This window comes from Microchirus variegatus (assembly GCF_963457635.1).
Source record: "Microchirus variegatus genome assembly, chromosome: 5".
Classification (NCBI taxonomy): Eukaryota; Metazoa; Chordata; class Actinopteri; order Pleuronectiformes; family Soleidae; genus Microchirus; species Microchirus variegatus.
Window position 1 is genome coordinate 13606491 of NC_139806.1, and position 14543 is coordinate 13621033.

The 14543-nt window shown below is 41.9% G+C and overlaps 1 protein-coding gene across 1 annotated transcript; it reads right to left on the reverse strand.

Annotated features, from left to right (window-relative positions):
• Nucleotides 1–373: 373 nt before the first annotated feature.
• LOC310927237 (uncharacterized protein) lies at nt 374–8776 on the reverse strand (the record flags this gene model as incomplete). Its single annotated transcript, XM_083889531.1, has 18 exons — nt 374–619; nt 1359–1547; nt 1723–1818; nt 1933–2134; nt 2264–2326; nt 2465–2670; nt 2755–2885; nt 2987–3056; nt 3147–3243; nt 3383–3511; nt 3977–4077; nt 4543–4596; nt 4705–4851; nt 4947–5037; nt 5541–5645; nt 5734–5854; nt 6433–6565; nt 7070–8776. 18 exons carry the CDS (start codon nt 8774–8776, stop codon nt 374–376), a joined length of 3888 nt encoding a protein of 1295 aa, XP_083745657.1.
• Between the last annotated feature and the right edge of the window lie 5767 nt (nt 8777–14543).

Here is a 14543-nt window from a genome sequence, read left to right on the forward strand (position 1 = left end):
CTTATGTTGTTTTTCCTTTAACCAAAAGAAAACAGGGTTAGTGTTCCCTAAAATATTTTAACAAGCTTAGAAACTCGGCATGTGTGTAAGGTGTACATTCAGCAAAAACTTTAAAGTGGGATGATTTAAATCATTATTTATTAATACATTTTAAAAAGCATTTAAAGCAAGTGCGTGCTTCAAACGAGCACATTGTTAAATAATTCTAAGAATTTTAAGTTCATAAAACCAAACGGTAAACAGAAATTCTCTCACACACACTTTAGAACAGACATTAAAAAAGCGATGGGAGAACAATCAGTGATGTTTTCCGGTCTATTTCAGACTGCAAACACTGCCCCCTGCTGGTGTTGAACGCAGTGCCAGTTTGTCTTTATAAGAGAGACTCAGTTCTTATGGTTTTAACACCGTGCCCAACATCTTTCACAGACCTCTCCGTCGCCATCCTCGCTTTATCTTTCCGCTCGTTCTCCTTGTCCAAAACGTAGTCCTTCTCTTTCCGTTTCTCTTCTTTCAGCCACTTCTCTCCTTTCCTCTGTTCCTTCTCCTCCCTCTTTTTCATCTCCTTGAGCTTTTTCTTGAGCGCAGACCGGTCGTTTTGAATGCACACGCCCAGAGCCTGGTGTTGGTGAACAAAACGTGTAAAGTTATACAAGAACTGCAATTATTAAATATTTCCACATAATGGCAAAATCAAAAAGCCAAAGTTTATTCTCAGTGATGTGGGACGCTAAGGCCAAGAATAAGCTTGTATCTCACCTCCTTTAACACAACATCGACCTTATTGCTGTGTAAAATTTTTTACAGATTGCTCACAGCTTCACTCTCAGTAGTGGCAGAGAAAATATGATTCTTTACGTTGATTATTATTTGGGAAACAAACACTGTTCCTCCTCCCACAGTCCAAACACCGGTTCATTTGACCCTCATTGACCATAGGTGTGAGTGAGAGAGTAAACGGTTGTTTATCAATCAGTGCTGGTCTGTAAAACCAGCAGTTGCATGCATTTCAAAGCCAAAATAGAGCTGAATTCAGATTTTAACTAGAAAAGCACTCTGAGAGCACAACCCTCCACCATGCAGCTCAGTGCCTACAAAACACACCCTGTTGTAACCAGTGATAGCGTCTACGGATCACGGCCAAAGTTTAGATCACTTGTTCCTGGTTCCATTGCGGACATTTCCTGAAAATTTAATACAAATCCCACTTTTCGAGTTATGTTGCTAACTAACAGACAGACAAACAAACTCCGGTGAAAACATATACCTCCTTGGCAGAGGTCAAGAACATAAAAATGTAAGAAAATGAACAAAATACACATGAAGGACTTGGGCCAAATGTGATCACAAGTGCTCACCTTGAGCTTCTCATTGTCCATGTTGAGCAGCTGTCTCCCGTCCACTCCTCTGGCGGCAAACTCAGACATATACTGGTGCATGCCGATGGCCGTCAGCCACAGACACACCTGCTGGTTATCCCACTGCAGCACCGGTCGACTCTGCCACTGGTTGTTGTTATTGGTGGGAACTGGGTCGTCGTCCAACGTCTGACAGGAGACGGTTGCCGTAAGACGACAAGGGGAATAAAAAAAAAAAAAGAGTCACATGGAGAAGAAAGTGTAATTAAAGAAGTGAGTGGCCAGGGAGGAAGGAAACTACAGGACAAAGAGTGCTCCATGGGGAGATGAGGAAACAAAAAAGGAACTAAGGGGACGGTCTCACCTCAGTGGAGGAAAAAGTGAAAGTGTGAGAGTGTCCAGAAAGGGAGTGATCAGAGGAACGGCCCACACTGGAGCTGCCCACTGGAGAGCCAATACTCTAGAAATCAAGATGATTTACTGTGTGAGATATCTATCAGGGAGTCAAAGGAGGGGATGGATATCATGCAGAAAGATCCATGTGGCCAATTTGAAACCTTGATACTTTTCTTACCCGATCTCTTCTGCCAGTGGTGGTCAGGTACGGCAAGCTGCTGCTGGACATCGACCGGAGCCTCTCCCTGCCTCGCTCCTCCTCCTTCTCTCTCCCCCTTTCTCCGAACCAGGGAAAGGGCAAGCAAGAAGGCATGGAGGTGACCGAGTCTGATGGAGACACTCCCGTGGGCTCGTCCAACAGGTCTCCACATGACCCCGTGCTGAAAAACCAACGGTCACGTTTGGATTAATAATAGGCGAAACCGAGAAAAACTTCAATAAAGCCACAGATAGGGAAATAATCTGCTTATTTATTGTTTCGTTCACAGTCTGCGTGAGTGAGATCACACCTGTTGGTGGAGCGTCTGCTGCGTTTCTCACTTTTCCTTTTGCTAATGGATTTGCGAAGGCCACTGAAAACAAAACAGAGACGATGTGTAAGACCAACAAAATCATTGTCCATTCTCGACGTGCAAGAACTTTGCCATTGCTGAAAGGATTTATTGATCTAAATCTAGGGAAGAGAGGAAAAAAAAAAAATAACACTGCACCTGAAGTCGGGAAATTTCTTTTTGGACTTCCTGGAAGCGGATGATTTGCACGGCGGCGGAGTGACATCGGTGATATAGATTGGGGGAGTGAAATTGGATATGGTCTGAGGAGTGAGGGCGGAGAACGAGGCGATACTGGACAAGTCGCTTCTACTGCTCCTTTGTACGTCTGTGGGAGCAGACTGTGGTTTCTGGACTTCATCTTCCTAAAAGAAGAAAAAGGAGAAGGGTTTAAGTTTTTAAAAAAGCAGCTCCTACGGTGGCGTTACTAAATGCTCCCTCTACTGCACCTGTTTTTTAAAGCTCTCTCTCAGTTTGTCTCGTGACGGTGGGTGGCGCTTAGATTTCTGGGCCAAGTGAGCTCTGGCTATGTGAGCGCTGGAGTCCAAGCGTATTGTATCAGGGACAGGAACATTCCAGTCTGGACCTGAGAAAGAGTTTCACTGGGCTTGGTTAAAAAGCACATTTTGATAAAATAGTCCTCTCTCTGGTAGAACTGTGTCAGTAAACGTGGCTTCATACTCATGACAGAAGAGTCCACACAGTGGTTCTTCCTTTCAGCAGAAGGCTCGTTGTTCTCTATCTGTGCCACCTGCAACAAAAACAATGTATTAAAAAAAAAGAGAGAGAGTGAGACAGAAGGCTCGGTGAATCGGTTCAGGGTCGAGAGGTCAACCTTCACCTTCATTTGCAGCCTTTCAAACGCATCTTTGTGCTGCTCATCTCTCTCCTCCATCTCTCTCATCAAATCTGCCTCTCTTCTCTCCATCTCCTCCTCCCTGAAAAGCATTTATTAAAAACTTGAAAGATGGAAAAGTGTTTATTTTAAAAACCAAGGAAATGCACTTCTAGTGTATCTACATTGTCTAATAAAATAAAATAAAATAAAATAAAACCCAGATGGATTTGATAAAATACCTGCTCTGGTATTCTCTCACCAGCCTCTTAGCTTTACTGTATTTGATCTCCAGGCTTTCTGATTGGCTCTGGGTATCAGCCAGTCGCTGGCTCACCACCCTGCACAGCGTCTGGGCTTCTTGCCAATACCTGAGATATAATAGACATCAAAAAGGCAAGGTTCAGTAATATATATATATATATATTTTTTTTTCATAATTGTTCTCAACGTGCTCGTCTTATTTTAGCTCCCACCATCTTTCCACGTTTGTGTACTTATGTAAAATCACATCAACAATGACAACATTCACTTTGTAAGGCTGAACAATGATCGTAAAATGGGCGTCAAATTAGCATTTTAGATTAAATATCGTCCTGACCTATACACACACACACACACACATTCTACAGATTGAAGAAAACATCTTTGTTCCTCACAAATATCACACAGTAACCATTTTATATACATTATTGAAATGAAGATGAGAATAAGTGCATAAAAAAAAAACATTCTCTCCGATATTGCGGCCACATTCTGGCCAAAAAAAGAATGCCACATATTTTCCAACTAGGTTCAGCCCTACTTTTATGTGCATGAAACAATTTTTTTTTTACTTTTCTAGTTTTTCAGCCTTCTCCTCTCCATCCTCTGCCCTCTGCTCCAGCTCAGCCTTCTGACTCTCCCAGCTCACCTGCTGCTCCTCCCACACCTTTAACTGGGAAACACAGCGATGTCAATAAGTACCACATTTTTTTCTTTATTTCCACAAAAACTACTCTTACAGTAACAGAATAAGTGGATGTGTACAGTTCTCTTTCATCAGGACTTCAGATACGTGGTTTTATTATCCATGAAAGGCAGCTCTTGGACTGAGATACTTCAGCCAACCCAGTTATGTCGCCGTGGTGACTGCTTCAAGGCAAAGGCAGTAAAGAAGGGCTGACTTGGGACAATTGTTGGAACGCGGCCCCGCGTCCTTATAACGGCACACCGAGCCAACGCAGACTCAGTTAAATGGGTCAGACTGTTCCAAATGGGGATGCAAATGTGGGAGTACAGTTACTTGTGTGTGTGTGTGTGTGTGTGTGTGTGTGTGTGTGTGTGTGTGTGTGTGTGTGTGTGTGTGCGTGTGCGTGTGCGAGAGAGAGAGAGAGATCTCAATCTCAGCAGAGTGACCTACCTTTTCTCTCACGTGGTGAAGTTGGGCTGTTTTGCTTTGCAGTTTCGACAGAAGCTACAGCGAAAATAAGGCAAGAAGGGAAATGTACAGCGGATTGTTTTGGGGCTACTTAAATTTATCTTCATATTCATGTTAATGAAATCATCAGGTTAGCGTCAGTACCTGCTGGTACTTGATGCAGAGTTGGTGGCTGTCCAGCCATGAGAGAGAAGACATGTCCTCTTCTTCCTCCTCTTCCTCCTCTTCTTCCTCCTGTTCAGTGATGGAGTCCCTCTCGTCAGTGTCCTCATCTTCGCCTGCCGTTTCGCTCTTCATATACAAAACACAAAGTGAACAAGGAGGGAAAACCTCTCGGAGTTCCAAACAACTCCCAAAAAGTTCCACTCCCCTGCAGGAAAACCCACCTTTCTGGATAACTTGTCCATTTCCAGGCTCTCGTTGATCAGCCGCGCCACCTCGCTCTCCACCCCTTCTTTCTCTCGACCAATCAGAAACCTGAGACGGAAATCAATTACAGCTGTGAGCAAACACTAATTAGCCTAATGACTAAATAAACACAGGTGTTCACTGGTGACACTGATGATGGCGTTGCAGCCCAGTAAGGCAGCTAAATGGAATTCAGAGTGTTCTTTTGGAGGATCAATCCAGAAGTAGAACTTAATTATAAAGATAATTTAGTAATTAAAGAATCTGGTATTAAAAACTGCACACACATTAATACAGAGACTGGTGACGAAAGCATGGCTTACAGACTAAACACTACAGTATTCTTAGGAAAAAGGATGTCTGTAATGTAAAAGTATAAACACCAATTTATCTCACATTGTAATTTTAATGTCGCTGACGAGTTGGACATTGCATTATAAAAGGAAAACAACAAAATGCCAGTCCAAAAATGAATGCTGCATCAATTTATCCAAATCTCATAAATCACCAAACACCTAAATCTCATATTCCAATGACCAATAGAAGACTATATAGACGTGATTTATACTTACTTGACAACGCCCGACGTATTCTTAAGGACCGTGGCTGCGAACAGCTGGGAGACGCCGACCAAACTCACCCCATCCACGTCCACGATCTGGTCATTCACTTGAATCCTAAAGATGCATAGTAGAATAATACAGAGAATGTCACGCCGTCATCAGAGTCCAACACCAAACACCAGACCGTGATGCCGAGATGCACCTTCCGTCCTTCTGCGTGGCACCTCCTTCAGTTACCGTCTTGACAAAGATTCCCAGTTTTTCCAGTCCCTGGTCAGCTCCTACGCCCATTCCTATGATACTGATGCCCAGACCCTCGTGTCCTGGAGGGGAAAAAGATGGAAGAACTTCATCCTCACAACAACATTAGGAAAAAGACAAAATATGGGTGTCGAAAAGATGGAAAGTCCATCTTATGAGGAATTTACACTACCGTTCAAAGGTTTGGGGTCAACTATACAACTATTTTGTGTTTTCCATTAAAACTCACACTTTTATTCATCAAAAGAGTTGTAAAATGAATAGAAAATATAGTCAAGACATTGACAGCACTAGAAATAATGATTTTTATTCAAAATTATAATTTTGTCCTTCAAACTTTGCTTTGCACAAGGGTTTTCAAGGGTTTTCTAAACATCCAAAAGCCTTCTAACACGATTAGCAAACACAATGTACCATTAGAACACTGGAGAGATGGTTGCTGGAAATGGGCCTCTATACACCTATGTACATGTTCCATTAAAAAACAGACGTTTGCAGCTAGAAGAGTCGTTTACCACATTAACAATGTATAGAGTGTGTTTCTGATTCATTTAATGTTATATTCATTGAAAAAAAGTGTTTTTCCTTCAAAAATAAGGACATTTAAGTGACCCCAAACTGTTGAACAGGGAGAACATACCCTTTTTTATCTCCACTTGAAAGACGTCCATCCTGTCCACTCTCTTTTCCAGCTCGTACTCAGCTGAGGCAGCCACTGGGTCAATGTCCTCATTTTGTCTGTCATATTCCGCGTTGGAGTAGGTGCTGTACACCTGACAAGACAGTTAAACAAGAAGAGAAAAATCATCATCTTACTCTGATTTAAATTCAGGCCCAGTGAAAATACCATTTAACGTATTTCTAGTTGGTAGACGTGTAGAGCAGACTTTACTGAGAACCATCTGCAGCTATTGACCCAACAACACACTGTTTATGTTGGCAAATATACCAGTGTGAGTGCGAAAGAATCAGAGAGCTGGCAAATTTGAGCAAACTGTACAAAACGTGGCTTACTGATCGCAAAAAAAAACATCTCGGCGCACAAACACATCTCCCAAGTTGTCGTTTGACAACTGCCGCGTGCATCCAACAGGAATGTTTTTGTACGTCTATATCAAGAAAGCTCTGAGCCGAGTGCTGACAGGAGGAAACAAGTGAGATCTTGCCTTTTCTCCTCCCTCACTGGATCAGAAACATGGCTTTGGGCTAAAGCTTGTCTTATATTGGTTCAAGGAGCTGAAACTGACAGTCAAAAAACAATGTTTTATTTTCTGTACCTTGATTGGTGCTGTGGAGAACCTGACCCTCCTCTTTTCTCCCTCTGTGTCATCGCCATCCTGCGCCGGAACACCAGGAATTTCCTCATATTCCACTTGCAGTGCATTTCCAAAGTCTGCTTTCGGTGGTGGTGGTGTTGCATGTTCTGGCTGACACTGAGATTCTTTATCATTACACACAAAATCCTCGTTCTCAATCCCGCAGATTACTGCAGATCCCGTCTTGTCCTCCCTGCCGTCACCTTGTCCATCACTGCAACCTTTCCACGGCTCATGCTTGACCTCGTCATGCTCAGATCCACTTTCACACCGTTCCCTCTCTTGACCTTCTCTGCACCCTTGCTCTTCACCTTTACCATTCCCCTTCTCCTCTGTGACCTTGTCGACATCCTTCTCATCCATCACACCCTTCTCTTCACTTCCATCCCCTTCCTCCACTCTTACATCTATCTTTTTCTCGCCTTCTTCAGCCAACTTCGTCTCAGCTGGTGAAATGTACCCTCTGTCCTGCTCCTCCCTTTCACCCTCCCATTGTTCATCCACTTGCTGATACTTGTTTCTTCCACTTCCTCCGTCATCTTCAATCTCTTTTTGACACGACTTGCTCTGTTGCCCTTCTCCTGCTCTTGCTTCCACTGTAAAAGGTCCTGCTGCTCTTTCACTGCGCGCCTCTTCAAAGACATCATCGACAAGGGCCTCCACGCTTTCTCCAGCAGATTTGTTCGCGTTAATTTCCCGCTCATCCTGCAGCCATTCTTCCATCTCCTTTGGCTCTTTCTCCTCTTCGTTCCCATCACTTTCTGACGAGTCTGTGTTCACGTCAACAAGTTCTGCTCTCACTGGCTCAGGGGTTAAGCAGAATTCAGGATCAGTGCTTTCTGGCCCCTTCCCCTCTGCTTGTGTTCCTGTGGTTTCACCTGGTTTGTCAAGGTAAGAGGAACATTTAAGATGACTTGTCAGTGACGTGAGTGCAGTAACCTTAGCTGAGGAAACATTTGTGGATTTGTCTTCATCGAAGCCATTCTGCTTCCTTTGTCTGTTTGCCTCTTCCTCTTTTTCCACCCATGTCCGTCCTCCTCCGCAATCATCTCCATCCACTTTACCCTCTGCTATGCCCTTGCCTTCTCTGCCAATCACAGGTTTTAAAACTCCTCCATCCTCCATCACCTTGGTCTCAAACAGCCTCCGGGTCACAGTGAACTTCTGAGCCAGAGCGGCTCTGTCGATGTCTTTTATCTCGTCTGATCGAGAAGGTGTCCCTTCCACCGAGGATTCTGGAAGAGAAATGCTGCCCACCGTGTTCAGTACAGATGAGGAACTCATGACTGAACGTCTGGATCCAGCGTACGGTGAAGTTTGCGGCTGTAGGCTCGGATTTTGCGGCGAGAGGAGCGATGTGGATCCAGAACTCAGCAGAGGCCCACCATCTTGTTTCATCTGATTGCTGTCCATTTGGAGGAAGATGTTGTCTCTGATCTTGGTCCCTCTAGTGCTGTGAACCCTCCCTCTGCTCCCTGTGCTAGTATGGCACATTATGGGATCTGACAGGCTGGTTGGCAGCCTGTTTAGTTGCACAGCAGCTGCAGCTTTGGTTCCTTGTTGTAGACTGGTCCCGGTGTCAAATGAGCATTTAATGGCATGAAAGTCAGACTTGTAGGTTATCCTGTGAGGGGAGGCACTTCGGCCTTTGCTGTCTGTCCGCATCATTGGAGAATGGAGGCTCTCTGGAGTAAGGAAATACACTGGAGAGTTGAAGAGGAAGCTTTTCACAGGTAATTAAAGCACCTAGGCAAGTGTTGAGCAGGTAGATGATGTCTGAGGGTTTTGCTGGTGCAGTGGATGGTGGCAATAAGGCAATAATGAGCTGGTTAATAGGGCTGGTGAGTTTAAGAGGTTACTGCATTTGTGAGATGACGACATGTGACAAAGGCAAGCTCTTGGTCAGTGAACTTCATAGTCTTCAGGTAAACTTCTAGTATTTCACAGCAAAAGTCTCCTGGAAATACAGTGTGAGAAAAGTTTGTTGTTACACTTTGGCCATCGTTACTCTCTAATTTGAGATATAAATACAACCAAGACAATCAAATACATGTCAAACTACACATAGACATATATCCATACTTACAGAGCAACTGGAGGATTAAAGTTGCCAAAATACGAAACGCAGCAGGTATTTCGACGCAGGTATTTGTTTGCAGCAACGATGGTATATCCCGCGTGCTGCTTTTAGGTGCTGTCGGAAAACTAAGTGAAAGTATAGCAGCGTGGTAATGTCTAACAACACATTTGTCACAGACGATATACCATGATGTTACGCTGTTGCTCAAGTCTCAAAACGGCAATATATTTGCCAACTAATGCTGAAAAAAGTGTGGCTCAAACTACACAACAAGTAAATGTCAGTACAGGGGTTTACGACGGCATTTGAACGCAACGTATCTCACCAACCTGGGTTCTAGAGTATGCGCGCGCAGTTTAAAGGTCGAGGCTGTCAGGAGAGCATGGCCACCTGCTGAGTAAGGTACAATTAACCAATATAAGATAATATTTGAAGTCCAGCATTTCACGCACACCGTTTTTTTCCAAGTGCGAATTCTCTCTGTCTGGTCGCAGTCAGCCGGTGACGGCTCCCTCGCTGTGATAAACACCAGACAGATGGCGACTCATGTCACTAAATACTGTAAATGGATTAACCTCGCGTAATCCCGTGTAAACTACTCCACCAACTGACACACTGACGGATAGTGAGTGAGTAACCAGCACTGGAGCAAGATGTGTACTTTTGTACAAGTTGTTACGCTAGTAACGTGTTACTGGTCACCTTAGCCTATTTTTATCGCAGCAATATCATTAGCTTAAATTCAGTGGAAGCTAACGTCACCAGTGACGTCATCTATTACAACAAATACTGCATTCTTGTACTCCAAAATATTAATATGAAATATATAAATATAATATTAAAATACAAAATATTATATTGTTGGGCATTTGTCTAAATATTAACACTATATTCAACTGTATGTGCTCTTAGAAACTGAGGTTTACAGAGAATGGTCTATAAACATGAAAACATCCAGGGAACAGCGGTTCTCTGCATTGTTGGTGCCAGAGGTCAGAGGTCAATGGCCAGAGTATCAGAACACATCAAACATTAAGGCAGAGCTACAGCAGCTGAAGACCACACCTTTCTGCCACTGACTGTATATTTATGTACATTATGTACAGTATTTCAATATACACAATGTTATAAAACACGTTGAATAAAGTGTAGGGGTTGTAGCTTGAGCGATTGTCCAATTTATGAGAATCGCACACACACATGGACACTTAAACTTGTAAAGATGTTGCTCAAGATACAAAGGCGTTTGATATTCATATACCGTGCTTAACAAACTTTTTAGACCACCTGTCATAAAAACAGAAAATGTAAATATTTTAGAAATCTTTCAAAAACTTTTGATGTGAAAATGTTGGCAAATAATAAAATTAATTCAACTTTTTATACCAAAATTTGAGCCGACTCACTGGGTTCAAGTTATAGCATTTTAACCACTAAAACAAAATGTTTTGTTTCGGAATGCCAGTCAATAACTATAATTTGACATCTTAATCAATCAATAATATATTGTATTTTACAATTTTTTGGGTGAAACAGTGAATTTGAAAAGTCATGGATAGTCACATAATTATATTTTAGCATAAACATATATACGGGTAAAGAGCTTCTACATACTGGTGTATGAACCTTTACAGAAACATAAAATAAATATTTATATAATTACCAGTTCTGTTAATTTAGGGCAGCTGTGGCTTTGGGTGGTGGTCTAATAGATTGGTTAAGCACTGTATATATATATATATAGATATATAGATATCTAGTATATGCATGCACACACACACTGATGAGTCACAATATTAAAAAAGAGAACAGTTTTTTTTTTGTTTTTTTTTATCATTTTGTAATCTGATTGTATCTCTTACTACTATCAGACATGCAGATTACCTTACTTACCTTTACCTGTCTTTCAGCCTCAGTGCCGGCGCTGCCATCTGCTGTGAAAGCTGGTGATCACTGCCTCAAAGGTTCTCCTGGTGTCAGAGGTAAGCCTTGTGTAAATATTCACCTGTGTGCATGATGCCAGACCCCCTCACTATAAACGTGAGTGTACTGTATGCACGAGGTAAACATGAGCAGTGATGCAGCACCTGCTGTTGTATCTGCGTGTGCCTACCTGTGTATGTGTGTGTGAAGCCAGTGGGTGAGTCGGTGCAGTACCAAATGTCTGTCTGGGAAGCTAGCGTCTGTGGCAGATGGACTGGACTCGACTGGACTGGACTGATCCATGCAGAGCCAGAAAACGGTTCTGCTTGCTGTGACCTGGATCCGACTGGAGATCACTGTCCCAGGTGGCACTTGGACCTAGTTGATATAAATACTAACCAATCACAAAAACCCTCATCTCACTGAGGCTAACCAGGAGAAGAAAGAAAGGAAGGGGAGGGGAGGGAGGGAGGGAGGGAAGGAAAGTGAATTTAAGTAGGGATGTTAAATGAGGAGGGAGTGATGAAAGAGTCGGTTTTCATAGTGAATATATGGATGTTGAAGACAGCAAGAATGTTGAGAGAGAGGAGTAGATTGAGACAAAGGGAGAGAAATTTAACATGAATTGTTTGGAGCAGTGGAGATGTGAAATACCCAGGGGGAGGGGCTCATAGGAATTCAATGTTGTGTGAATGGAGTAAACAGTAAATTACACCTATGATAAGTGCTAACACCACATCCTTTCTGTAGTTTTAGGTGAGTAAGACAAAATATTGAGGGTGTGCTGTCATAATCTTCATCTCAAATTTCTCATCATGAGCAGCAGGTCACCTTGACACTGACGCTGGTTTTGCATTCTTTGTCTAGACTCTCGTAGATTTAATGCATTATGTCTGTCTGCTTAAATCATTATTAAATTATTCCAATTTTAACCATCACAACTAAATGCCCTTACCTAACACTTACTCTAACCTGACCTAAAACGAATTCTAACCCTAATCCCAAAACCAGGTCTTGATCCTCAAAAATGTCCCAACAAGTTAAAATGTCCTCACAAAGATAGATTGATCTGGACAATATTAGTCCACACAGCCTATTAAAGACATGCACACACACACACACACACACACACACACACACACACACACACACACACACACACACACACACACACACACACACACACACACACACACACACACACACTAATAGTCGTCATTACATAGTTTGTCCACTGGAGAGCACTGACGACTTTATTTTCCTCCATCTTTGAACTCTGGACTACCTCACTCACTCTGTATTCTCTCAGGCAAAAATTTTAAGGGATCTTGGTAAAGAATGTATTATTGGGGCCAAATTAGTGATTAAGTGTGTGTTAGTGTTCCTCACATGTATATGAACATTCATATGAAAATATTTAAACAGCTTTATGTCATGTGACAGCTTGACTTGAAACTAATGCTTAGAGGAACAGGGCATGTGTCTTTGAACTTGGTTGTAGTACTTTTAATATTTTACATGGATATTTGATTCTTTTCAGGCTTTCTTTGATATTTATATATTTTTTAAATGATGTATTTTTAGTTACTTCCATTTAATGTGACCCACTGATTCCAAACTACTACAGATTCTGTGTTATTTTAAGACATTACTACATTTATGATGTCAGTTTAAGAGGAAAGGACGATCAGCTGTCTGTGTGTGTGCGTGTGGGTGTGTATTTTATTAGGCTGCTATTAGGTTATGACCCATATGGTTATCTTGTTCATTCAGCCATATGTAGCATTTCCAGCTTGACTGGGCAATTGTGAAGCAATCGTCTGAATATTGAAGCACATGTTGACACATCTGAATAGGATGAAGTAATTCAAATGAGCACAATACTGCAATAAGTCTGTGAATAAGTCTGATGTGTCGTTTTGAACTGGCATTTTTAAAATCTTAAATGTTGATAACTCTGGTAGATCTTTATATACGTATTTGCAAAGTCTGTGTTTTAAATTATATTTTGTGTTGAAGTATATTCTGGTGGAGGATAAAGCGGTAGACGATGGATAGATGGAGTTGAATTATATTTGCTGTCAAATTCGATGCTCTTATGTTATTTATAATTTATATTTTATTATTATTCTAAAGATTGTGTGACAACACTGACACACATACGCTTTCATCTTAACAATAGACATCCAAGACCTGCGCAGTCACCTGCCAGTGTTATGTGCCTCTTCACACAGATGCAGTCAGGGAAGCATAAACATCCACATGCACATTATCTCAACAGGTGCATTCACACACTGTAATTTACCTGATGGAGTAGAACTAATACCTTTTTATAAGTTCAATTGTGTGCCTCATTCTTCACGTTACAGTAAAACCCTTGCTCTCCTCTTTCGGTCTGTCCCGCTTGGAGTTTCCGGAACATTCTTTGACCACAGTCTACTATATCCCCAATTTCCTGCTTTGACTGCCGTTCCCTGCCTCTCATCATCTGCTCCCTCCCCTCTTTCTTCCGCCTGCTGCGGTGGCTGCAGATGTCCTGTTTACAGGCTACATCTCTGCTACTGCTGCTGCTGCTGCTGTTTTCTCCCTCTCATCTCTTGGGTTGAAAAAATTCTGCTTTGTTGCTGTTTACACACATTTCACATAGAATCCCTCAAGGTCACAGCAGCTGAATCTTGCACTGATATTTACATTTTAAATTTGTAGCCCTTGTCTCACCAAATCCCTTTAATCATTTCGGTATCTTGGTCAAGTATCCTATCATCCTCAAAATAAATAAATCATGTGCTGCTGTTTGATATTAGTCATGTTTGAATTATATGGTTAAACAAAACGTTTAATGACCACTGTCCTCACCATCATTTCTGATTCTCAAATGTAGAAATAATTTCTGTGTAAAAACACTGATGTACATTCACAAGTTTTTTGTAGATTAAATTAATACTTAATAATGTAATGGTCCATTAAATTTGCGAAAATGCAATTATAAAATCCAAGATGGTTGAGATGGTATGAAATGATACTTGGTAAAATTGCTTCCTGTTCCTATTCATAAAATAAGGAACTACTTGGTGATACTGGTTACATATTGCACTTTACACACATTTTCTGGAAGAGTAATGATAATGGTAACCCTAATACTTTGTGAACATCAGATATGGGTGGATGAAAAACACGTCACACAGACCATAGTGGACCTCTGTGGATACTGATGGTGATGGAATTATCCATGTCCAAGTGTCAACTTTGAATTTCTGAAAGCATGTTCAGGCTGGATTAGGAAAATTCACTGTAGGTGTAAATGTGAGAGTCAATTGTATTTTGTCTATGGTGACCTGTCCAGGGTGTACCCCTCCTTAAGGGACAGGAAATGACATCAGCCACAGAGGCTACTGGGAGCTAACAGCAGTTAGGATGTATCCACTGGACAGG